The sequence below is a fragment of the Anser cygnoides genome, chromosome 10 (assembly GCF_040182565.1).
Source record: "Anser cygnoides isolate HZ-2024a breed goose chromosome 10, Taihu_goose_T2T_genome, whole genome shotgun sequence".
Lineage (NCBI taxonomy): Eukaryota > Metazoa > Chordata > Aves > Anseriformes > Anatidae > Anser > Anser cygnoides.
The window spans coordinates 2,393,453-2,419,630 of NC_089882.1; the positions used below are offsets into that span (position 1 = coordinate 2,393,453).

A 26,178-nucleotide genomic window follows, 5' to 3' on the forward strand; every position below is an offset into this window, starting at 1 on the left:
TCCGTACTTGGCCAGAACGGGAACTACCATTTCGCAGGCCTCTTACTCAAATGTAGGCTTAGCCTTCCTCTCTTTTTTCCACTTACCAACCTAAAAGGCCTGACAATAGGTAAAAAAGAAACATCCCGTAAGACTGCAATGATGCTTTTACAGTCCAAAATGATGGCAAGAAAACAAAATAAACGTGAAGGGTGACTTTTGCAATGTTTTACTTGGCTAAGATAAATATTTTTATGTTAAAATGAGTAATTTCTGTCTGATAACAATATATATTCTTCCTAGGTCGTCACTATGGTGCTGTCAGTTGTGAGGGATGCAAAGGCTTCTTTAAAAGGAGCGTGAGGAAGAATTTGACCTACAGTTGTCGTAGCAACCAGGATTGTATCATCAATAAACACCATCGGAATCGCTGCCAATTTTGTAGGCTTAAGAAATGTCTAGAGATGGGCATGAAAATGGAATGTGAGTGTTAAGTACTCAATGTGAGACTGTGCCTAACAAGTAAAAAATACGTGGCCTACCATTGCTTTTTAGTGTGTTTTCTCTATTTCAGTCTGTTGCCTGGAGGAGACAAAACTCGACAGCCATCTATTTCACCTTTCTTTCCTCACTATTTTGTGTTTGAGGTGTAACACTGATTTGTTTTGAACCATGTCTCATATTACTGCAGTTCTTGTGAGGAACCCAGTTAGATCCTCACTTAGAATGCATGTTACAAACAGTGTATGTTTATAGTACAAAATATTTTAACGTAGGTGGACATATATCTGAGTTTAACGTTACATGTTCAGAATATGCTTTCCTACTGGTTTATTTTTCTCCCATTTTATCCAGTGATGAGAAGTGGTTGATGTCCCCCCCTCCGTTTTGTTTGTTTTCAATATTAGTTTGATCATTTTTGAACAGCATTATATTATGACACATTGTATAAACTGTTATATTTTGAACAATATACTTTTCCTGTTTGTTTGCAGTACTCACTACAGCTTCAGCGCTAGCATCTGAACACCTCTTTCAATGCATTTTCATTACAATTTGTAGTACCCCCTGCTTCTGCAGTCAGAACTTCACAAAGCCTATTATGTTTGTTGGTTTTTTTTCTGTGATAAATTTAAGGTGAATTTAAGGTGAAGCAAATTATTTTTCTACTGTCATCTAGGCAAGATGAGTTCCATCCTCTGAGTTACTATGGAGGCAGAATTTTAAATCTGTAAACAGAGAGATCTTTGTTGTATTTGCACTTTGGATCTCCAAAAGCATAGTTAGGATTCTTGTGCTGTGCACACACTGTGCTGAGTGTAGTGGGTGACACTTGTGCTGGAGAGACTGTTACATTTCTAGAAGGTAAACCTTTCTTAGCTCAGTGTGGCTAGGATTCACGTTCACTAATTTTTCTGGGCACTGGGTCAGGTTTCTAATTAATACTCATGTATCCACCAAGCCAAGAAGATGTATGCACCTACTTACTAATTCTCTAAACTTCCCTGACACTTAGCAATATTAGTAAAAATAGGATCAGGAAATAAATAACTTCCTGGTTATGAGGATACAGAGAAGTGTATCTATGTATTTTAGCGTTACATTCAAAAGGCCTATACAGTATGGTAGAATTTTTTCTGTTTGTTAATAATGTTAATTTTGTAGAGTAGTAACTGCCGTATGATTAATTGGTAAAATGAATAGCACAGAAATATTGTCTCCATTTATATTGTACCTTACATTTGCAAAGTATTGTGAGAATTAGTACAACGCTTTAAAAAATTCTTTGTATTATTGCCATATTCTTTTATTAGTTTTATTATCCATATTTTCAGGTGAGAAAAATGTACGCAATTCAAATGTTGTGCCAAACTATAGAGGAGTTCATAAAGTTCAGTGACCTAGATGCCAGATATCATTCTGTAATCTGCTTAATAATAATATTGTGATATTTTAAATATGCACTTTTCAATTCTCTTAAAATAGCAAAATTACTCTTTTACTATTTTTATTAAATGATTCACTGTGCTTGTTTGGCACGTTGGAGACTAAGCCTATTTTCTTCCAGTTTTCAACTTGAAATATTTTAAATTCTGAAAAGGTTAATTTTAGAAAACTGCTTCCTAATTGTCTGGAATGAGTGAATGAATGAGTCAATTGCATATCATGCAGAGACTCCTCACCCAGGGAATTAAGCTGCATCTCTCACATAACGTTACGATTCAGGAGCTAACTTGCCTGTCTTGACTTTTTCTGGGTTCATTCTGAGTTTGTGTTGGTTTTAGTCATCTGGAGTACGACTTAGTCTTGCATTTGAGTACGACTGAATCTTGCATTTAAGTATAGCTTTACCTGTAAAACAAGCATTTTTTTTAAATGTATGTTGCAGAATGTTCTGTCTTTTTAAATACCAGTGAAATAATAAGCTTTGCTTGTAGTTCAGTAAAACTTAAAGCAAATGATCAATCTGTGCCTTCCTTAGTTAATTATACTTGGTCATGGGTATAGTAAAATTGGAACCCAAATTTCTTTAGTCGTCTTATTAAATTTCAGTTTCATGCTGAACTGACATACCACCGTAATGATTTAAACATAAATCCTACTATGAGATTTTTTTTTGTAATATTCATATTACTTTCTTTCAAATCTTTGTGTTTCTATCCTTCTGTAGCGGTTCAAAGTGAAAGAAAGCCTTTTGATGTGCAACGTGAAAAACCAACCAACTGTGCAGCTTCCACCGAAAAGATATATATCAGAAAAGACCTACGAAGCCCTTTAATAGCAACTCCAACATTTGTGGCAGATAAAGATGGGGCACGGTGAGTAACTCAATATAAAACAAATCTTGTCTAAGGTTATTTATGCATTGCAGGCAGAACTATTCTGTCTTTTCCCCTGTGCTCTAAAGCATCAGTCAAAAAGAGCTCCGTTTCACAGGCCATTGGTTTCCATTACCAAGATCAACATAGTATGCTCTGCTTCTCATCAAAATTTTTGCCTGAGTACAGCTAGGTGGTTTTCAATTAAGTACTGGCTGTTGCCCAGACAGATCAAAGCACAAGTGGGGCACACGTGATACGTAAATAACAAACATGTAGACCTACTGCATGATAGACTCACGTCAGCACTTTTCTGAAATCAAATCCACCAACAGCAGACTCAGCTTTCCCCCTCCTGAATACTGTAGCAAAAGAGGCTGCAGTGACTGCTGATTCAGATCCCCAAAAAATGGTCTTAACAGTGTCAGCAAAAGAATAGTAGTTTCTTTTTGCTATGTGGAAGATACTCCTAGATGGTTCTCATGCTCTCAGTTTTCTCCATAGGTAATGTGTGTGGAAATGCATGATATTCTATCATATTCATAATAGAGAGAATTTTTCTTTCTGAATAAAATAGAACTCTATTAAAATACCACATTTTGAAAACTATCAGTCCAATTAGTGAATGAATAGATGATAATCACCTAAAGATACTGGATCTCTATATTCAGTTTGTTTGCGTGTATATTCTTTGTTGAACAAGTAAAACTGCAGTTAGGAGGGTTGAGCCACAAATTTCTTTAGTTGTTACAGTGTTTCTTGTTTGCTAATCAGTTTGTTCACAAATACTGCTCATAGACACATTTGCTACCTCAAGATCTCCTTGTGCTGCAGATGCCTTTCCACACTATAAATGATATTATATTCCTTAAGTGTGACTCTATTTATGTAGAGTCACAACGTTAGTGTCAGACCCCTTAAACTATCAGCTCCCAAAGGCCTGAACCAGTCATGCATTACTCATTTGTGTTGGGTTATGCAGATCTGGACTGTTGCAGAAGTAACAAACTTCTTATTACTGACTGCAAAGACTTCCCACTGCCTCCCTTAATTAGATAGAGCAGAGAGAAATTATGTTTGGTCAAAAAGAAGAAAAGGCAGCAGAGATTTTATGCAGAACTTTATTATACAACTATTTTGTAATGTAAAATGTATTTCCTTGACTCAACTTTTTTTTTTACTTAGTGCTGTCCATCTAACTTGGAATGCACAGTTATGCCTTCTGCAACTCTAAGGCATAACTTTAGATCTGCCATTTGGCTTCTGAAGTCATGAGAAGACAGCAGCTTTCATAAGACGGAATAAACCAGTGTCAAAAGCAAATGAGAGGATATCTCCTTTGGGAAGTTGTCACTGCTTTTGCACAGGAAATGAAAATGTATTCCTGTCTTTCAAGCTACATTTTGGAAGCAGTTTCAGAAAGGCTAAAATTCTGATGGAAAAAATTCTGAGCTTCATTAAATTGTAAATTTAAAAATTGGTAATCCTTTTACTCTGACATGGGTTATTATATATTTTTCTGATTAATACAAAGCACTATTAACTGTCAGGTGCCTTATGGTTTTCAACAGGTCAGCAGGTCTTCTTGATCCAGGAATGCTTGTGAATATTCAGCAGCCTTTGATCAGGGATGATGGTACAGTCCTCCTAGCTGCTGACTCCAAGGTATGAATGCTTTCAGTTAAGTTCTGAACATAATCTACACACATAGATTGTTTTAGCTATGTACATAGATGCCAAGCATTCTTGATCTTGAGAGGATAAGGTTGGGGTGAGTCTGAAGATCTGTAGGAATGCAGGTAATAAGCTGATCAACAGGGATGTGATTTCTTTTCACAGGCATATTTATGCCATAGCTATTCCCCACATGATGTGCCAGAAGGGGTTAGGATTGATGATCACAGTAGGGTTTAAAGATGATTGTGAATCAGATGTGATCCATTGTTCTTCCTGTAGGTGTTTCAGGGAAAGCAAAGGAAAAGTACATTAGGGAAGAAGAACAGAAAGATTAAGAATGGGGGAAAAGATGTGTATCATATATCACTTATAATTCTTATCCACTAATACGGTTCTTCTTATTTAGGCTGAGACAAGCCAGGGTGCTTTAGGAACACTAGCAAATGTTGTAACATCTCTTGCTAACCTCAGTGAGTCACTAAATAATGGAGATACTTCTGAAATTCAACAAGAAGAGCAATCTGCAAGTGAGATTACACGGTATGCATTTGTATTTGCATCTTATTTAGCAGTTTGTATTCTGTATTGTGCACTCTTACACTCATTCATCCATGTAATTTGGTGTTGTGACATCAAATGCAGTAGAGATTGCCCAGTACTTTGAAATGCAAAGCCAATTATTGGAAATCCAAGCTTGGCTGTTGTCCTCAGCCTGTAGTCCTCTTGGGAAGAACTATATCTTGTGTTATAAGTGTAGTTATGATATGGCTAGACCAGATTTCATGATAAGAAAAGTAATCATAGAATCATCTGCTTTGGAAAAGACCACCAAGATCATGAAGTCCAGTCATCAACCAGGCCTACTGAGTCCCATCACTAAACCATGTCCCCCAGTGACATGTTCATGCATCTCTTAAATATCTCTCCAGGGACAGGGACTCCCCAGCTTATGTGGGTAGCCTTTTCCAATGCTTGAATAAATGCCTAGTTTGTAAACTTGACTGACTCTGAGAATAGTAATACTTTGGTACTGCAGTATTTAATAGGCTTGTTATATGGAAGTTTTTCCTGTGAAGTGTTCACTGCCCTTAGATCTACTCCTTGAGAGTCTGTATTACTGTTGCATTCTCTGTGTCATTGTGCTGCCAAAATACCTTTTGGTAATGTAGGAAAAATGTTGTAAAACTAATCTTAGTAAACATCTTGTTTAATGTTTAGAAGGAATTTGAAGACTGTTACCTTTATTAGTGATGAAAACCAACACAGAATCTTAAAGTTTCCAGCAAGGCTTGAGATTTTTAGGAACAGGGTGATGGTGTTTGTGTTTTTGTGTTGTTTGTTTGTTTGTTTTGTTGGGGGGGGTTGTTTGCTTGTTTTATTTGTTTTTTGAAGGAAAACATACATTGGTCTTATAGTGAAATATGAAAAATACTGGGCCTCAAAACTGTCCAGTGTCTCTCAGGTAGATTTTTAAGAGGCGTTTAACTGTTTAATCAAGTCCATATCTTGTCTTAAGGGGAAGGAAATTAAGGCATGCTGTTTAGAAGGAGATCACGGTGTTCTCTGTTGTTCCAAAAAATGGATTAGTAACAATAGGGACTGCAGGGTGTTCTCCAGAGTGCACCTGGGCTTTGTGAGGTTTCACATAAGCTATTATAAATTTCCAAGGTGAGAAGAAGCAGGTAGTGAACAGTAAGTGGAAGAGTCCCATTTACTAGTACAAATACTAGTATAAGACAATTAAAACAGGATTTATAGTAGTAAAAAGTTCCCCCCTTACATGGAAAGCCTTTTATCAGCTATATGTGGGCAGTCCCTGTATAATGTCCAAGCAGTACAAAGGAACCACGTTGTAATGAAAAATCTGGCTTGGTGTCTTCGTGGTTCCTGCTTATACTGAGTGGAAATGCTTCACAGTGTTTTATATGATGAGTACTCTGAAATTTTTAAAGGTGTAAGGAAGTACTCTTTCACTGTCGGTTATTTCTTTTTGCAGGGCATTTGATACTTTGGCTAAAGCACTTAATACCACAGATGGTACAGCCGCTCATAACTTGGCAGATGGGATGGATCCTACAGGAGGAGGGAATATTCATGTAATCAGTAGAGATCAGTCAACACCAATTATTGAAGTGGAAGGACCCCTACTTACAGATACACATGTCACATTTAAGGTATATGAGTCTTGAAATGTCTTACTAAACAAGCTGACATAAAAGATATAACCCAAAATGAGTTTACCATGTCTTCTTTATATTAGCAAAATTAAATATAACAATCTAGAACACCTGGTGTTAGCATCTAATGCAGTTTTCACTCTTGCAAGCTCTATCTGAAGTGTATAGATACTATTTCATAAGACTCTTTGATAGACATCAGGATGCTTTAAAATTTATTTCACTTTCCAGTGCCATTGATGGTCACTTTCCGTATCATCTATATAGTATCATGTCTTGCTTAGTTCATTTATAATTCTAGGGAATGTCGAACTTTCCTCTAAAAGGCTTTTTCATATTAAGAGAGGTTACAGGGCCTTCCTGGTTTGCTTCAATTACACAACTCAAACAAGAACATGTTGATGAAAATTTTGAGATAAATAATGAGGGTGTTCATCTTGCTGGTATTACATTGCACTGTTTAAAGAAATAAAAAGTTTGAAATAGCAATACTTAATGTAGTTGAATGATAATCATAATCATAACCTGCTTATTCCCATTAATGGTGTTTTGTGATTGTAGATTCCTACTGTATGATTTTCCCATTTTAGAGTTTTGTTTTACTTCTTTTAGAAGACGAGACGTTTTAGAAGATAGTTTCGTAGTACTGTGGTGCTAGTCAACATTCCACCAAACAATTAAATGTATAGATTTAACTGTTATTACATGAAAATTAAAATGTTTCAAAAAGAAACATTTGAGCTCTTTCCCACATTATTTCTAATCTTGTTTTCTATCCTTGTTTTGCACTCCTTGCAGTAGTAATGGGTTGTTTAGTAAAGTTTTACTTTGACAATTTCTTGTTATGCGGTTACATTATGACAGACAATGAGAGTGGGTTGAATGTTTTCACTGGTTATTTCAGTGATAATAAAAATTATTTTATGCCCTAACTGTACATACTTTTATTTTTTTGCAGCTGACAATGCCCAGTCCAATGCCAGAGTACCTTAATGTACACTACATCTGTGAGTCAGCGTCACGACTACTTTTCCTGTCTATGCACTGGGCTAGATCCATACCTGCATTTCAAGCACTTGGGTAAATGGATGTTATACTGTTGCACAGTCTGCTTTCCAATTAATGAAAGCACTGATCTCAACACTTTTCAATTTTTAAACGACTAAATTTGTTTAATTTTTAATGAATTCTTTAAAATGTGTGAAGGCTGTGCAATATTCTTTTTTGAAGAATAAAATAAAATATTGCCATCTTTGCCAAGATGATAACTACCATATCTGATGTTACTACTGTTATGGAAGCTAAAGCTGAATCCAAAGCCAGCATTTAATTGGTAGAAATATATCTTGTTAAAGAACTGATGAGCACCATTTTACAGATAACCTGAAATGGTTTCATGTAGTTGGTCTATTCTTGCTTTTTGGAATACTTGTCATATGCTGATATATGCCTTTTAATGGAGTGGTTTGGAGTATGTTAATCTTTATTGCTAATTGTTATAATCAACATAACTGTATGTAGGATAATACCAACCTAATATGAAGACTAGCTAACATTGTTTGATTTTGTGTTGTTTATAGGCAGGATTGTAATACGAGCCTTGTGCGTGCCTGCTGGAATGAGCTGTTTACCTTAGGCCTGGCACAGTGTGCACAGGTGATGAGTCTGTCTACTATCCTAGCAGCTATTGTTAACCATCTCCAGAACAGCATACAGGAAGGTACGTATTCAGTGTGTTGTTTTTATACATACTCAGTACAGGGTTACAAACTGGAATTTGAATAACATTTCTCACAAGGTGTTTTCTAGTTGATAGCAGAACTGTTCTCCAGGATCCAGGGAAAGAAGAAACCTTCTCTTGCATGATTACATTTCCTCTGATGATCTGTTGCACTGTGACCTCACAGAGATTTCTCTGTGAGATAGAGGTGTCCTTAGAAGAAATGTGGATATGTCTGGAGGATATAAAGCCTTTTTCTCCTCCCCTCTTCTAGATATGACTAGCAGTATAGAGAAAGACAAGTATATCCTAAAACTATAGTTTGTTCACAGAGCTTTCCTCCCATCTAGATGTAAATATTTTTTTTCTCTTAGAATAATCATGCCTTCTCCTGAATCACAACTGAGCTTTATTCCTTCCAGAGTTTTTCATCTCTCTACAGTGTAAAACTGTAGCATTTGCCAAGTATCACAAGTGTATTCTTACAAGTGTAACCATTTTGTTGTATACTACTATAATACAGTAATGATTACTGTATTTTGAAGTACCCTTTGAAGCATTAAACAACCTATTTTCTTGACGCTTTCATGAAGATTTGTGTAATTCTAGTTTTGAGTTCAGTGTTGGCCTGTGATAATGATGACTATATCTAGAATGAAGGATAATCTGTTACAGCTGCTTTCCTTTTTTCTTTCCTTTTCTTTAAGGATGCTCCCTATCAGAGTTGATTAGCTTGAGAATAACTTTTCACTTTTAATAAGATAAAACCCCACAATACTAGCAGCTTTAAACTCTGCAAATATAGTGTATTTTTAATTGCAGAAGGAGAACAGCAGAATATATATGCAATGGCCAAATGATAGAAAATTGTATAATTTATGCAGGTAGCCATTTTTTTCTTACCAGAATGTTGTGGTTTAAACCGGCTGGCAGCTAAACACCACACAGCCATTCGCTCACCCTCCCCCCTCCCTCTCTGGGATGGGGGAGAGAAACGGGAAAGTGAAGCCTGTGAGTTGAGATAAAGACAGTTTATTAAGACAGGAAAATAATAATAACAATAATAATAATGATAATAGTATTATTAATAATAATGTGTACGAAACAAGTGATGCACAATGCAATTGCTCACCACCTGTTGACCGATGCCCAGCCTATCCCCGAGCAGCCAGCCCCCCCCACCCTGGCCAGCCCCTATATATTGTTTAGCATGACATCAGATGGTATGGAATACACCTTTGGCCAGTTTGGGTCAGCTGTCCTGGGTCTATCCCCTCCCAGCTCCTGCTGCACCCCCAGCCTGCTCGCTGGCAGGACAGAGCGAGAAGCTGAAAAGTCCTTGGCTTGGTGTAAGCACTGCTCTGCAACAATTAAAACATCAGCATGTTATCAGCAATCTTCTCATCTTAATCCAAAACATAGCACCCTACCAGCTACTAGGAGGAAAATTAACTCTGTCCTAACTGAAACCAAGACACAGAAGAAAAGGACTAAGATAAAAAGCATGCTTATATCTACATAAAAATGAACTACCACAGAAATTTGAAAATAAAATATTTTTCCAAGAGGAATATCGGAAATAGATGGTAATCCTCCTTTTTTACTTCTGTAAAATTGTAAATTCTTTTGGGGAAGAAACTCCTACAAGCACAAAGAGCCTGTTAATATACTGTAACTGATGTGGCACTGCTTTTTATACCTAGGTGAATGCAGCAAATAGGAATCAAGCAATCCAAAACAGCCCAGGATTCTGCAGGTGATGGAGGAGCTAGGTCGCAGATTTGATACGTCTCACAGAACAGTCATTTCCTTTGCCCTTCTCAAATTACAGAAGCATAGGGAAGCTGGAAAATGTAGTTGCAAGTATAGAATACTTCCCTGAAGGTTTTTCCCTAACTTTAAACTTTCACACTGCAAAGCACATTCTGTGTCACCTACTATTGCTAAATCATATGTGCAGTGTAGACATGAGTAGCCCATATTAAATAATTATTTCCAATAGCAATATTAAATGATATAATTACATGAAATCCAGTTTCAATTTAAATGTGAGTTAAAAGTAGTTATGGAATACTGTTTGGTACCAGTTTGACAATTTTTGTGATTTGGTTACTGTGCATACAGTGAGAACTGGAACAGACTTACTGAATAGAGTGAAACTTGCGTGTAAAACTATAAAATGCACAAAAGTAGATAGATGATATGAAAAATACCTTGAATCTCCTTCAGTCCTAGTAAAGTACATTTGCTTTAATCTACTTTTGTTAGCTTTATTATGGTAAAATTGGACAGAGGTTTGATTTTTAAATGGATAGTATCCTTTCATGAATGTTTTTACTTTTTTATAATTTGATAAAGCTTGGACAGCCCTCAAAATAAAACAAATTGACATTCCTTCACAGAAAGAGGAGCAAGAGTTTAAAAGCCCAACAGGGAAATGTGCATATTATGTGTTCTACAAAGAGTTAAGCTTTTAATTACATCTGTCTCAGAATAAATATGTCAGTTCCACATACACTCCAGGTGATCAGTTTGTGGAGGAGTAAGTGGTAGGGCTGTTACACTCTTAAGCTGGTCTCACTTCTGTTCCTATGGCTTAAACCTATCCTTTCAGTCATACAGTGTTATCTGGGACTGGACAAAAAGAGAGGATGAGACTACATTTGTTTTATTCAATGCTATTCTGTAAAGTTAGGTTACATTTATACTACACCTTCAAAACTCAAAGTGATGAAATTTCAGAACTTTGTCTAAGAAGTATGTGAGTGATGAGGTTGCTTGAAAACTGTGAAATTCAAATTTAACTTTTTGCATGTATTTCTGCACCGTTGTTTCTCATATAACGCTGAGATATTATATAATGTGTATCTTCATCCATCTTGAGTAACAAAAAATCAGTATTACAGTTTATGTATTGTAGAAGATTAGATTATACTTTCATATTTGAAGACATTATGCAAAAAAATGTTTAATTTCTTCTTTTGTTCTGCTCAATTTTCTATGTAGTTGCATAAAATATGTAAAAGGAGTCATAAATGACATAAAAGATTCAGGTTAACACACATGGATCTAAACAATCATATACACTATTATCTGTTCAGACAAAGGTAAAATATTATGAAGTTATAAAGATACAGTGTAGTAGCACTGAAGATTGTGAATGGAATCAATTTATTCTAACGTATTTCTGGAGGGGAAAAAAATTGCCTCTTATGAATTGACTTCTCCATGAAGCTTAATAATGGTAATTATATATTCAGAGATTTGTTTTAATATAATCTTTAAGGCTTTCATTCTTTGACCAGTTTACAGATGTGCAGTCAGAGAAGTTTACTAAATTTCACTGAATTAGTTACCTTTATTTACCAAATTAGAAAGCTCTCCTTCCCTAGCTCAGCAACCAATGCCACTCAATTTTAGCTTATCCATAAATATTTTCTAAATTAATGTTTTAAGAACATGAAACCAACATAAGAAACATGTTTCAAAAGATAGAAGAATCTGTGTACGTGTATTTGAATGAATTTGCCCCTTCAGAAGAAAAGAAGGCTATGTACCACTGTGAATTAAAAGTTTACTTCTAAAGTACAAACAGAAAAAGAAGTATCACTGTCATCACTGATCTTGCATTCTGGAAGAGCTAACTCAATACTGTTTGAAGTTAAAATTAGGATTGCATGATAGCATTTGTTTTGTAATTTTTTTCATTCCCAGAATCACGATCTATTTTGTAGAATAATTCAAACTGTAATTTGAGAGTCTCTTGCAGTACATCATTGGAATAGGATTGGTGTCACGGATTATGCTATTCAAGCAAAATTATGCAAAAGAGTTGTTGTTTGCTAGCCCTCTGATTTGGCTTTAGAAGTCTTCACTTCTGTAATCATTCAGACCATCCTTACATGTTAAGTGGTTTTTAAAATACCAAATGAGACAAGATACTTTGAAATGTTACTTTACTTTTTTTGTAAAAGGATGTTGGTTAAGATATTGGATGTACTTGAGCTCGCATGAAATAATAAGCAATATCTTTTTGTAGATAAGCTTTCTGGAGACAGAATAAAGCAAGTCATGGAACACATCTGGAAACTTCAGGAGTTCTGTAACAGCATGGCCAAGATTGATATTGATGGATATGAATATGCATACCTTAAAGCTATAGTCCTCTTTAGCCCTGGTAAGGAATTTCATAACAAACTATTTTTAAATAAACATTCATAAGTTACCATTTTAGTAATTATTTATAAGACTAATGACTTGAGATGAGGCTGTTCTATTAAGTTGTAGATAAAATGAGTATTCAATAATAATTTATCACAAACAATGTGTTTTAAAAATAACTTTGGAGCAACAAATTCATATTATTTACACCTCCAGTCTCTCAGGTATTTCTTGTTAACCTACCTTAGGAGACTAGACGGTCAATTATCTTCAGCTGGGGGTCCAATATTAAGAAGTTATCAGGCAATATTAAAATGGTAGGAAGGATTAGAGGAAGTACATTCTCAAAGCGACAAAAAGAAGTTGACTCCAGTGTTAATATTTTTATGACACTCATAAGGGGAATACGTGAAATATAAGCAGAAACACCACTGTATTTTATGTGGAGTTTCTGCAAAATCTCCAAAACTAAATGTAAACAGGCGGTCTTCCATTTGTTGCAAAAAATGATAGCAGACAACTAAAGCATGATCTACAGTGTTTATGATACGAGGATTTCCTTAAGGAAGACACTTGAGATTTTCTGGAATGATAAGGTAAGGACATCAAAAAATGGGAAGTAGTAGTCTCTTCAGCAAAAGCGTAGAGATGTTTCTTAAATTTAAAAATTGCTTAAACTTAAAACTGCTGACAGGCTGATTGAAAGGGGAGGACTTGCTCTGAAATGTAAATTATTTGCTACATTCAAAGTGGTAAGCATCTCTGAATTAAAGTAAAATACCAAGAAAAGGAATAACTTATCAGGTTTTTTTTTTTTTTTTTTTTGCATTGATATTATTTTTCTCTTTGTAATAAAATTTGCATTTAATTGGAAGATACTAGTGTCCTGAAATACGCTTTTGGAAATTTTCTGCAGATTCTATTATTAGGGTTAAGTTTATTAGGATTTTAATGCAAGTCTGAGGAGCAGTGAATTTTCCATACTCAAGATATCTCTGTCCCATTTCAAGGGAAGAGCACTTTGAACACAACACTGAAGATATTTGGGTATAGTCAGATGTGTGGTATTTTCAGTTTTTCTGATCATGTCACTGTCTTTGAGGAGCAGAGCCAGGAGGAATTAAAGCATAAGACAGACTTAGGAAGGTCAAGAAGTTGATTTGTCAAGGAAAAAACTAGATATTGCTCAATAGTTGGTTGAAATTACAGAGGAAAACACATTTGAAAAAGCAGGGTTAGAAACACAAACTGTTATAGGCATTGCCTGGTATACACCTACAGGATTAATTTTTCTGATTTCTTCTGGATATAGCCAGCTATGGAGAGAAAATTGAGTATGCCAGTTCTGAAGCCAGGAAGCAAATACTCAATTAAATGTTCCATTTTTTTACAGCTAATATGTTAAATATCACAATACAATATTTAAACGAAATTAAATGTAAGAATGTTGTAAGTACATAAATTTTGCAATGTATAGGGAAACAATCAACATACAGAAATGCTTTGTTTCTTTAGATCACCCTGGTCTGACCAGTTCAACCCAAATAGAAAAATTCCAGGAGAAAGCACAGATGGAATTGCAGGACTATGTCCAAAAAACTTATCCAGAAGATACGTATAGGTACTTGTTTTCTATAATACCCAAAATAATGTTGTGAGCTGAAGCTGGCAAAAATACAAAATAGCATCATGATATATTATTTCCTTTTTTACATCTGGTGTTGGTTTTTTGACTATTGAGGTGAAAGAACCAGAATCTTGTTGATAAAAGCAGCAGGTTTGTTGAAAGATAAGAATCAAGAATAGCTGTCTGGCTTCTTCCACTTAAATTTAACAGTATATTCTCCTATTTTTAGTGTTTGGAATCATAGAATGGTTTGGATTAGAAGGGACGTTAAAGATCATCTCTTTCCAGCCCCTCATAACACCTTCCATCAGAAAAGGTTGCCCAAAGCCCCCATCCAGCCTGACCTTGAACACTTCCAGGGATGGGACATCCACAACTTCTTAAGTAACCTGTTTTAGTGCCTCACCCCACCCTCTTAGTAAAGAATTTCTTCCTTATACCTAATCTAAACATACCTGTTTTTTACTTCAAAATCATTACCCCTTTTCCCGGTTGGGTTGGGTTTGGTGGTGTGTTTTTTTTTTTTTTTTTTTTTTTGAGGGAGAGTTTCATTGCCATGTTTAGAAAAGTAGACAGACTTACTGTCTGTATTAGAAGTCTCAAGAATAGCTTCTTTAACTCAGACTTCTTTCTTTTCAAGTTAGTTCAAGAAGCTTTGAGATAATAATATGGTTAAAGGATGATGATAACCTTTTTCAAGTCACATGTGCAGAAAAGTATTAAAATTATCAGTTTAGAGACCTTGAAGCACTAAGGATTACATATGAGGACCAGTTCTCTATTCTTAACCAACTCTTAAGCTTCTGTTGTAGGAAATTTTCACTTCCTACTTAGTTTCTCTCTCTTTTTTTTTTTTGTTAAATTTCCAGGAACTTCATTTTGAGAGTACATAATTTGTTTTGTCAGCTCTTAACTGTTCCTGTGTATTACTTGCTGGAAATAATTAACTTCCAATCATCTCGATCGAAACTGTGCTATTTTTAAATTTCACCAACGTAATCATTCTCTGCACTACAAAGGAAATTCTACCTTCTGTCTAGTAATCTATCCTAGAACTTACTTTCTTTTACTGTGAAAGCTATCTCCTTGTAAAGAAGCATGCAAACCTTTACATTTAAGCAAGGTGTGAGGGTTGTGTTAACATTTAAAAAAAAAAAAAAAAAAAAAAGCCTCTGAAAGAGAGATTCTCCCATCTTAGAAACAGGTCTCTGCACTGATCCTATAGAGTTAACACTGTGGGACATCAGTATTCCCAGTCAGGTGCAATGGAGATAGGAATTCTGCTTTGGAAATATCCTTAGATCCCACATTGCTCTTCTATTTCCATATACAGCTTAATTACTCTGATTTTTGTGCAAAAGAGGTGGACTTCTGCAGTAAGAAAAAATACAGTCATGCTTCCCAAATACTGTTCTGTATTTTAATTTATATTGTTTATACCCCCATGCTCATCCTTGGATAAATTTAGAGTACAAATCTGATTTTTCTGAGCAAGTGAATGCTGGCACAAATTGAGATAGAAGCACAAGTGTTATAATTTTCACGGAATAGCAGCATGTCTTCACTCTTTTTGAAAATTTTCCCTGAAGTTTACAAGATCTGATATATTAGCAGAACGGTCTTTATATTTTTTTCTCCATAGATATTCAAGCATTTTCTAAAGGCCCGTGTTCAGTGCTGCCTAAGTTTTGTTATTCCATGCCTCCAGCTGCGGGAATTTATTTTGGCAATTGTGATGTATATCTGCAATACAAACACAACAGATATGCTTCCAACGTTGTTCTAAATTTAAAACTGCATTGAAAGTCCAGAAGTGCAATATGATCACTTCATTATATTGGATGTCTGTTAACATCCTAATATACAAAAAAGCACAACACTTGGAAGTATGTATAAGTAACAGCAGATTCCTCCAAATTCACTTTCTCATCAGACACAGATCCTCTAATTTCTTTTTATAAAAACAGAGCCCCATCCTTACTATCTGGCTTCTCATTAAGTTGCTAGGTAACTGAGGAACATACTGTTTATGGCTTCAATTTTAATTGAGCATTTTACTCTTAAAATTGTAGAAATGTCAGTGTGTTAGTCATTATGAATATTACTTGTTTTAACATTGTCCTGAACTCTGAAGTGTTTCCAGAGTTGGGAATTTCAGAAGCAGACCGGGAGACTGATGTTTGTACATACATGTTATATCTACAAAGGGCATTGATACGTTAATACATCATTTTCACTGGAGAAACCTCGGAGGACAGAAGCTTTTTCATTTCACTTGCAGGATAGAAAAGTAATAATTCTTTATATGGTAGCCTCTTTACTCCCATTCATGAATTATGGTAATAATAAAAACAAAAACATCTTTTTAGCCTCACAGTATTTTTTTTTAACTCATATTTTATGTATTCATAATTCACTCAATTTCTTTTTCAGGTTAGCCCGGATTCTAGTTCGCCTGCCAGCACTTAGGCTGATGAGCTCTAGCATTACTGAGGAACTATTTTTTACTGGTCTCATTGGAAATGTTCCAATTGACAGTATAATCCCCTACATTCTCAAAATGGAAACAGCAGAATATAATGGTCAAATAACTGGCACATCTGCGTAGTGGGAACAACACAATTTGATGGATCAAAGTAATTTTCTTAAAAACGTACAATTGAGAAGTTAAAAGAATAGCATTTTGGTATGTACAAATATTTCCAACTTATTACGCATTTCCTATCAGATTTCTCCTTGTCTGTTTCCCAACATTGACAAAATTGAAATGGCTGTTAAAAGAGCTGCTACAGGACCTTTTCTGCCATAAGGAATATTTTGGATGCCTTTCATTCAAAAGGCTATAGAATTACTGAACATAATTTTCATGTGCTTTGTATTTAGAAATTATCAGTGGTTAAAAATAGAGTTTTATAATATCAGAGACTAGTAATAAGATTACTTTAAAAGTAAAAATGACCAGTATGTATATATTAAAAATAACCTTGGAATTAATATCTAATAATTGCCAGGGAGTAATACTAGCACTTTGTAAACACTTGTCGCTGGAACGGTAATATCATCAATGTCCTGCTTATGAGTAGGGAGAATGAAAAAAAATTACTTATGTCCTTAGTCAAAATGCTAGTGATGTATGTGAAAATGTAGAATGCTACAGGAGACAATCATTTATTCTACAAAAAGTCACTCCATCTTACGTTATACGTTAAATAGTAATGTGGATTCTTAAATTAGATATCCACATTATATGGAACTATATTGTTAAGTTAGTGACATTGTAATTAATGGCATGGTGTGACCATAGTGACTATTACATGCTACAGAAATTACCCAAACTAGGAGAAAAAAATGTATTTCTTGCCACAGTAGTGGTGAATTATTCAGGATTTGTTGAAGTTTCTATTCAGCCCAAAAGTCATGATAAATGTTATTCTAGTAGGAAGCCTTTTAACTGTGGGGAAGGACAGTCATTAACTGGAAGAACACTCATTTTCAGTTAGAGCTGTGATGCACTTCGAGTATGCTCTGTGTATTCCCAAATTTATTCCTCTCTGTACTCCTTCACACTCTCATCATCCAGCCAAAGATACAATTTAAAACCTGAAATAGTGGGAACCTCTGTTTGTCAGCAAGAGTATATTATAAAGCTCTCACTTTATTTCTCTCCCCTTCCATGACAAAGCGCTCCCAGTCTGCAGTGCTTTCAACCTTCCTGTGAATCAGTTTGAAACAGAAGTATAGATGGGATTTCTGTTTTCATGTATCATTGCAGTTAATGACTGATATACCATAGAGTGTTAAATTAACAACTTTTTTTTAACTGTCTGAAGTAATGAGCTATCTACATGTTTTCTAGTACTGGCCTGCAAGTAATGCATCCAGCATTACTTTTGTTTTAGTATAATTTATTATTGACATTAAGTATTTTAAATAATCAAAGTTGTGTGTGTTTTTTTTTAAAAAAAAAAGTTATGGTGGTTAATACCTTCGTCAGATCCTGGCATATTAAAAGCATTAATTAGTTTAATGATTTGTTTGGTAGAGGCATTTTCTATTTGTATATTTTTATGTGACAAAAATCTAATGGTGAATTCAGCATATTTTTTTTCTTCCAGTAGTGATCCATATTTAGAAACACCAGGCAGGTTGGTGTTTGTGTCCTAAGAGTCTCTAGATAAGGCTTCTGATATGCTAAAAATTCTGACGTGGTATACTTCATTCTCATTAGGAGGCTCACATTTGTATAGCTCTTTATGACATGAGTGCTACATGGCTACGGCTATGTAATTTTCACTTCTGGATGCATTAAGGTCTTGTACAGTCACCATCATTAGAGCATTCAGAGTCTTCTGTTCTCAAAAGGTTGTAACAAGGAGACCAATATACATGCAGAGATCTAAAATACTGCACTTTTCTCTCAGCTTTTGCTATAACAAATGACATTCTTACATTTCTAATGTGATGGAAGGCCTGCACCCTAAACATGAAGTCAGCTGGAATGCAAAACTTTGTACTAATTGTTGTATTTCAATATAACTTATTGTGTGATTGTGTCAGCACTTCTGATGCAAAATCCCCGTTTTAAGGGTATAAAAACTATTTGTGGCTTTAACAAGAGCAGAAGTACTGACCTTGGAAAGAGTTGTGGCTGGTTTTGATATTTTCTTTTAAAAAAGTTATGTCATTGTTATAAAACTGGTATACATTGAACATGTGATTTTTTTCTATGAAAAAACAAAACAAAATTAGTTTAATTTTACTTCAGTAATTTGTAAAAAAAAAAAAAAAATATATATATATATATATAAAATAGTAATTCAGGCAATTAAGTAGGCATTGTTAAGGACAAATTAAATATTATTAAGCACAAAAGATAACCATTGAATTTTTTTTCCAAATTTGAATACACAGCTGATATTTTTTCATGGCAAGCGTTGTTTTGACTTCAGCTTTTAAAGTAAAAGGGTCCCATTTTCAATGCAAAAATTTGTTTTCTTTGTTTTTCTGATTTATGCTGTGACCATAATTGTTCAGGGAACAAAATAAAGCCCACTATAGTTTTTTGTGTATGGAGGGATCACGTGAAGTAAAATTTAAAATGTATGCATCGCATTACATTTATAGATCAAAATAGTAAATACCATGCAGCTCTGTTTACAAATAAACTACACTCCCTACAAATGCAAGGCCACATACTGATATCCTTGATAGATCTCTGTTAGTCCCTTACTCTGCAAATAGATTCTTGGACTGTAACATGATTTTACCTAAGATAAAACATTAATTTATGTAAATGAAATTACCGCAGTGCAACACATATCTAGGGTTTATTTGTCATGTGTGCATTTAATTGATAGAATTAAACAGTTACATACAAAAGATTCTGGTAATCGCCTAAAATAATAATTCTCTTTGTGTAGCATCATCAGCATGATTTGCAGACTTGCATTAGTCAGAACCAATATAATTTAGTCCTTATGCCATTAACGAATATGTACATCCTCCAACTATACACTGTTTTGATTCTAAGAATAAGTTTGTTTTGTGGAAATTTGGACTGCAGATGGTAGATTCTTCAGCTTAAGAAATATTCAGATTCTAAAACGTTTTTGCCTATTTGAATACTAACTATAAATTCTAAAATAGTTGTGATGAGTAACCTAACACTTTTTTCTCACGTGCTGCTCAAGGGCTGACACAAAAATGAGGTTTGGCATGTGAATGAGCCATTGAAAGCAGTCCCTGCCATATGAAACTATAAACCATCTTCTCCAGTGTAGCTGCACTAAATTTAAAGTGTAATCTGTCAGTGAGGCTATTTTATTTAACATTGAAATAAATGTTTTTCCTTCCCTTACCTGTCCGTTAACAGAAAACAGATGTTCCAGAGACACAGAACCAGCAAAGAGGTTCTTTCTGCCACCAGTTTAGGTGTTGCTTGCTAGTGTCAGCAGAAGGGCACACCTGAGGAAAATTGGTCTCATGAAATTGTTCCTGCTCTATGTTAACCTTTGTTACTATTTTCAACCTCTTGAAGTAGTTGGGCTTTCAGGCCACTCTAACATAGTGAAAGCAGAACAACAGACGTGGTACAGCTGCAAGCTTAAGAGTCTTAAATCATCTTTGCATGACCATTATCTAGTTTACAGTTTGGCTGCATAATAAATTCTGATCCCATATAATCCAACTATGTTATATAAGGAAGAGGTTATTACTACTGCAAAAAATACTACGAGGCTAATGTAGTTCCTGTCATATCTGAGTTTGCTAGTGACTGGAAAACACTCACAGACTAATCTCATTAACTTTGCTTCTAAATGACTTTTACTTTGTTTCTTCTTTGCAAGTGTGAACTTTTGCTTGTGAATATGGAGCAGGATTTTTTTAATTATTGTCACACTCTTTGAAAAAATATTTCTTGATTTTTAAGTATGGAAATAGCTTCTTTTCATAAAGGCCTAATTTCAAGCCAAAGTTATGTTTACGGAACTAGGGCTCAAAGGATCACAGTCTGAAAGTGATTCTAAGAAAAGTAGTGTCTTGCTGAAACTCTACATAGTGCCTAAAACATAGTGTTCAGAATCTTCTAGGTCCTGTTCCCATTGCTGTTAAAATGAAAATATTTTAACTGGGTAGAAAAATATTGATAAACTATTTAATTAGATCTATCTGAACTTGATTACATATGTATATTGGTAATAATTCATTCATATAAATGTTAAAATTCTGTACTGACAAACTGGTGTGAGAAGGACTCTTGAGAAGGAACTGGATTTGGATCTTGTAGATAAAAAAGATAAATGAGCAATAATAGTGTAGGAGCGTTTGGGTTTACCTTTGTAATAATTATTGCTTTTGTCACAAAGGCAAAAATGTACAGTAATTTACTTAAATTGAACTAATGGGATGCAGGACTAAGACCACATGCAAAAGTCATGTTTCTCTGCCTATTTACGTTTGTTGTAAATTAAATACAATGCTTTTGGTGCCAGTGGAGCTATTCTGATGTGAAACTGGTAGATAAGGAAATAATCATCTCCAAGAATCTTGAGAGAGATCCTTCAAACAAGCCTCTATTTTAGCTGCCATAAAATGTTATATTATTAAAAAGGCTCAGATTTCAGAGTACTCTGAAATGGGAAGATGGGAAACTATTGTTGGTCACTGGTGATTACTTGGTATCAGTTACTAAGTCTTTTTACTGTCATTTCTGAAGTACTTGGTCCTCCGGGCAGCCATAAGGCCTCCAGTGAATAGTACTGACTCGAGATTTCTGTGCTGAAAACGGCTGTCTCTGCATTCTCATTATAGTACCCTTCAGCAAAGGGCATATTCTGAGGTGTAATAGGGAAAACAAGTCAGGGCTCAGCTTCCAGGCCAAACCAGTCTCCTGAGGGTGCCACTTCTTTGGTAGAGACTGTGAAACACTTCAGTGTTTCCATTGTTATGTGTAATACACAGGACTTTTACAGGTTCCTGGATGAGTTCATTCAAGATACTGAAGATGCTAGTGCGTTTCCCTGTCCATTCCAATTAAGAGGATAGTTGGGATTCTTCTCTGATTACCTGTTGTTTAATAAGCAAGTGATAATTTTAAAAAGCACCAAACAGCGTGAGTACAAAGGATATCAGGAATATAGTTTAGTCAGGAAAAGGGAATTTATTAGGCTGAAGATTGTAGCAAAGAAGCAGTGATCGAAGCAGGTTTCTGCAATAACAGCACCATTGAGGGGGCCCTATCCCAGTTGGGTGACGTGAGCAGTAGAACTGGTAGGTCAGTCAGACATACGCTTCCGGCAAGTGTTTCAAAAAACTAAACTCTGAGTTGTGATAGAATCATTGCTCAGTTCCACAGCATTTACGGCACCTATAAAGTAAAAGTGAAACTGCACAACACTGTGTAGTTGTTATTGGCTTCAACTGCTGCTAACTGTAGTTTTCTTCGGATGCCTATAAATGATGTAAGTGCGCAGTCATTTGAACGCTGCTTAGTGAGGAAAGAAAGGTGCACCAGTAAACACGTACAGGATCACACCCCTAGCAAGTAAATAAATTCCTATTTGATATCTCTCTCCTCTCCTTTGTTTATTCTTTAGAGCACAGAAGTGGGGAGGTTGATTCTTTTTTCCTTCTGCTGTTGCCACAAGTGAAAAAGCAGAAACATCAGGCAAACAAGTAGGTTCCCATCTGTCCCAGTAGTTTGTCATTCTTGCCATACAACAACGTTACAGCTGTTGTGATGGCTTGCTCTGATGATAAACATGGGCCTGTTGTGGCAGCAGCACACAACATCTGCAGGCCTGATACCTCCATATATCCAGGTGGAATCAGCAAAATGAGGCTATGTTTCACCCCTTAGATGAGAATAAGGGGCAGACTAAGGACAAATTGTCAGCTTCTACTGAATTTTGAATGTCAGAAAGCAATTTAAAAAAATGGCTTTATATGAAAATCAACAAAAGAGTGTGGTAAGGGGGAGCAAATGCATTTGCTTTTTGCACCTTCTAATTCTGAAGTCGCTGAGTCACTCATCAGTAAAATCTCCTGAATTAAATTCAGGCTTATTGTTCGACTAAAGATGCCATAAGCCCTCTTGTTAGATAATGATACAATCCTACTTCTTCTCCAGTTAATATTATCAACATTATATGGGAAATAATTTGTACTAAAAAAATATTAGAACATTGTGTACCAATGGTGCAGCTAAAATAAATTTTTTCATAAAGTTTAAATGCTGTAAGTCTAAATATATTAGACTTGGAAAACATCAAGCCCCAGAGTTACCTTATTACTGGGTTTTTGTTGTGAAATCATGGTAAGTTCATCACAGATAATACTGTCATAATGTTCCATGATTCCTATGGTCTGTTCGATCATTTGAGTTACATGAACGCTTTGAAAATGGCTTATTGTTAAATTCATGCCATTCTTCTTCCTCTCTTTTTAAAGAATTTATTTTACACATCTTTGTGCCTCCCACCAGTGTGCATTTCTTCATGTTCAATACTAAAACTCAATCAAGCAGCTAATGCCTATGTACATAGTTGTATGTGTGTATGAATGTATATGTTTATATCTGTCTAAATACATTATGTACAGTGTATATAAAGTGTGCAGTGTATGTATGTATATATGTACAGATACGTAGCCATGTATTCATGATATTCTTTATGTTAAACTTTTCATTCATTTTCTAATCCAGAGCTTTTTAGCTGTCATTTCTTAGCACAAACTAAGCCTGGCTTAAGCAGGTAAATCCCTATGATTTTCAGAGCTTTGCACCTTTTTCTAAACCTAGCTTGAATATCACAGAATCACAGAATTGTAGGGGTTGGAAGGGACCTCAAGAGATCATTGGGTCCAACCCCACTGCCAAAGCAGGTGTATGTGGTATTTTCTTTTCAGTACTGACAAATAAATTCAGTGAAGCTTGTGTCTTCTACATTTTTCCCTTTACGTTTTCATGTTTGATGGGTGAGGTCAGCCAGTGAAGAGTAAATAGAACCTAAAATGTCTGTTAAAAATAAGTGTATGAATAAAAAGACGAGAAAGAAAGTACTCATAGAAAGTGCTTCCACATTTCAGTATATGCTCACTCATTCTCTTTCAGCTTTCTGAGAAATGTTTTTTGTGAAGTTTTATTCCACAGTGAAACTTGGTAAGAGATTGATTGTTTCAAGTCTTCAGGTGTAGCTATAACTGAAAGAAAACCAAATTGCCTTCTATCATTGAACTGTAGCACACAGAGCAGGATGCAATGGATGCCATTTAAAAAATCAACACATTACCATAATGATTACATGAAACCAAACTTAATTAAACAAAGGCTATATCATCTGTTCAATGAAGCAATTACACATAGTGGTAATGAAGTAAGAGGGAGGTCACAGTTTGTTTCTTAGCAAATATAAAGACATTGGATTTTCACAGTCCGTTTCAATTGTGTATTCAGTTTCCAAAGGTACTGTTTTTTGTCTAGCTTAAACTAAACAAAGGTAGTTAGTTTGTTTAGTTGCCAAAGCTAATGTCCATTTTCATGTTCTGTCCTTTTCTGAAACTGCAGTCTGCAGATCTTAGAGTGTGTATGAAGTTTCCATCATTCACAGTGGGAGATGGGCACATGGAGCATTAATGAATAGACTTGCAGTAAGACAGTGTATTACTTGTAGGGAGTACTCAGTTACTTAAATTATCAAAATGTAAGTTGTTCTTGTGCTTTTTCCCTTCTGATGACTTGAACTTGGATAGAAAACTTAGAGAAGTAATTATATTAATGTTATTAAAAATAACAATAATAAAAAGTTTACAAACTGCTTAGGGTAGTTCAGCATGTCTTTTGTATTGAAAAGGTGAAGTGGAATTTTCTGGGCATTTGTTTCCACCTTGTAGACTCAACGTGGTGAAGACTTGTGCATGTTTAACTTTGAGCAGATGAGCAGACACTGATTAAAATAATGTGAGTTTCTTGCATGCTTAAAGTAAAGCACAAGCTTCTTTCAAAGTCAGGCCCTCTGCGTGTAAAATCTCTGCTGTGAAGAATGCTAAGAATGTTCTCTTGTTTCTTAATATATTGTTAGTAAGCATTTGTATGCTTTTGTTTTAAATATAGGACCTGTAAAACATCAATCTTTAATATTTCAAGCCCTTTTTCTGAGATGTTCAGCAGGAAAACTATTTAATGGCAGGAATTCCTGTGACAGATGGTTCTTCATTGGTGTCATGACAATCAGTGTGGTTTGAATAATGTTTGCTTTCCTCTTTAAAGGCTGAATGGAAACCTGAATGTCTGTTCATGTCATTGTGCTGCAGTAAAATTTTAAAGATTAGGAAGTGGATTGAGGTATTGATCTGGACTGAATCTGTTTAAAAAAAAAAATGTGGATTTATAAAATTGTGGATTGTGGAAATCCAATTGTGGATTTATAAAAAGAGCATATTTTAAAACTGCAAACTTGTTTTATATACGTTTGAATTGTTTTTATTCTGAAGGGCAACATGCACTCAAATTTAAGTGGTGCTATGTTGTCATATTCTACAGAAACTGTGTAACGTGAAATCAACTTTCTCTATTTGATGTCAGAAAGCAAAAGTCTGAGAAGCACACCTATTGCCAGGTATCTAACATCCTTGAATAATCAGCTTCTTGTACATTATTTTTTAATGATCTTAGATAAATGACAAGAAGGCACAGGTCCATTTTAATATATTTTCTACGACTGTGGGTTGTATTCTTTAAGAAGAAAACACGTTGCTTACATATGTTTTACCATAAATTGAATTCAGGTAAAATCTGGGAATATTTTTCATAATTAATCTGTACTCTAAAATACATTGCAAGTCAGTGTTCAGTTTTGTAATTGAGAAACTGCACATTGTGTAAGTGTTGTATCTGTTTGGCATAGGCATACCAGGGAGCTCTGAGCTCTTATAAAAAAAAATAAATCCCATTTTTATAAAAGGAATGATCTAATTTTAATTCCTTGGGATATTTTCTGGAAGTCTCTGCTTACTATCCTCTAGAAAGCTATTGTTTATGCTATTATATTTTAATTTCAGATTCAAACCGCACAAGAGTTATTCATTTATCACAGCTACTTTTGTGGAATCAACATTGTATGTGTAATAGCATATTAAAATAATAGCATGATTTTTTTAATCTGAATTTTATATCTAATCAATGTCTTCAGTCATGAAGAGGAATTTGCATTGTTGTGTTTGTATATAGAGTATTTGCAGTGCATGATTTAGCTTATGCATTTTATTAAATGCTGTTTAAATGTGGCATTATATTGTTGTGGCTTAAAACTACCACCTAAATGAGGTTTATACTATTAAAGTGAATTACAGATATAAATGCATTCTTGATTTTTATTCGTAAGCTCACTGAATTTCTTAAACATTAGGTGTCGAAGCCCAGTGCTCAATAGGAACAGAAATTTCCCTTCACTGTGAACAAGCTGAGAAGGACTTTTTCCTAAAAGCTTTAGTTCATCTTCAGCCTTCTGCATTTCTCCTTTT

General features: G+C 34.9%; 1 protein-coding gene across 9 annotated transcripts in view; it reads left to right on the forward strand.

The window, feature by feature from the left end:
- Positions 1 to 26,014, forward strand: part of NR2C2 (nuclear receptor subfamily 2 group C member 2) — a 46,181-nt gene extending 20,167 nt beyond the window's left edge. For 7 of the 9 annotated variants that reach the window (XM_048071254.2, XM_048071234.2, XM_048071265.2 and 4 more), the window contains 10 exons: positions 283 to 462; positions 2,651 to 2,798; positions 4,370 to 4,463; positions 4,882 to 5,015; positions 6,472 to 6,649; positions 7,611 to 7,732; positions 8,233 to 8,372; positions 12,412 to 12,549; positions 14,049 to 14,154; positions 16,594 to 26,014. In XM_048071254.2, the coding sequence (XP_047927211.1) occupies positions 283 to 462; positions 2,651 to 2,798; positions 4,370 to 4,463; positions 4,882 to 5,015; positions 6,472 to 6,649; positions 7,611 to 7,732; positions 8,233 to 8,372; positions 12,412 to 12,549; positions 14,049 to 14,154; positions 16,594 to 16,768 (1,415 nt within the window). In that variant the 3' untranslated portion in view covers positions 16,769 to 26,014. Of the gene's footprint in view, positions 1 to 282; positions 463 to 2,650; positions 2,799 to 4,369; positions 4,464 to 4,881; positions 5,016 to 6,471; positions 6,650 to 7,610; positions 7,733 to 8,232; positions 8,373 to 10,075; positions 10,129 to 12,411; positions 12,550 to 14,048; positions 14,155 to 16,593 lie in introns of those variants that run through there. The other 2 variants (XM_048071271.2, XM_048071280.2) reach the window with 2 other exon arrangements.
- Positions 26,015 to 26,178: the final 164 nt, after the last annotated feature.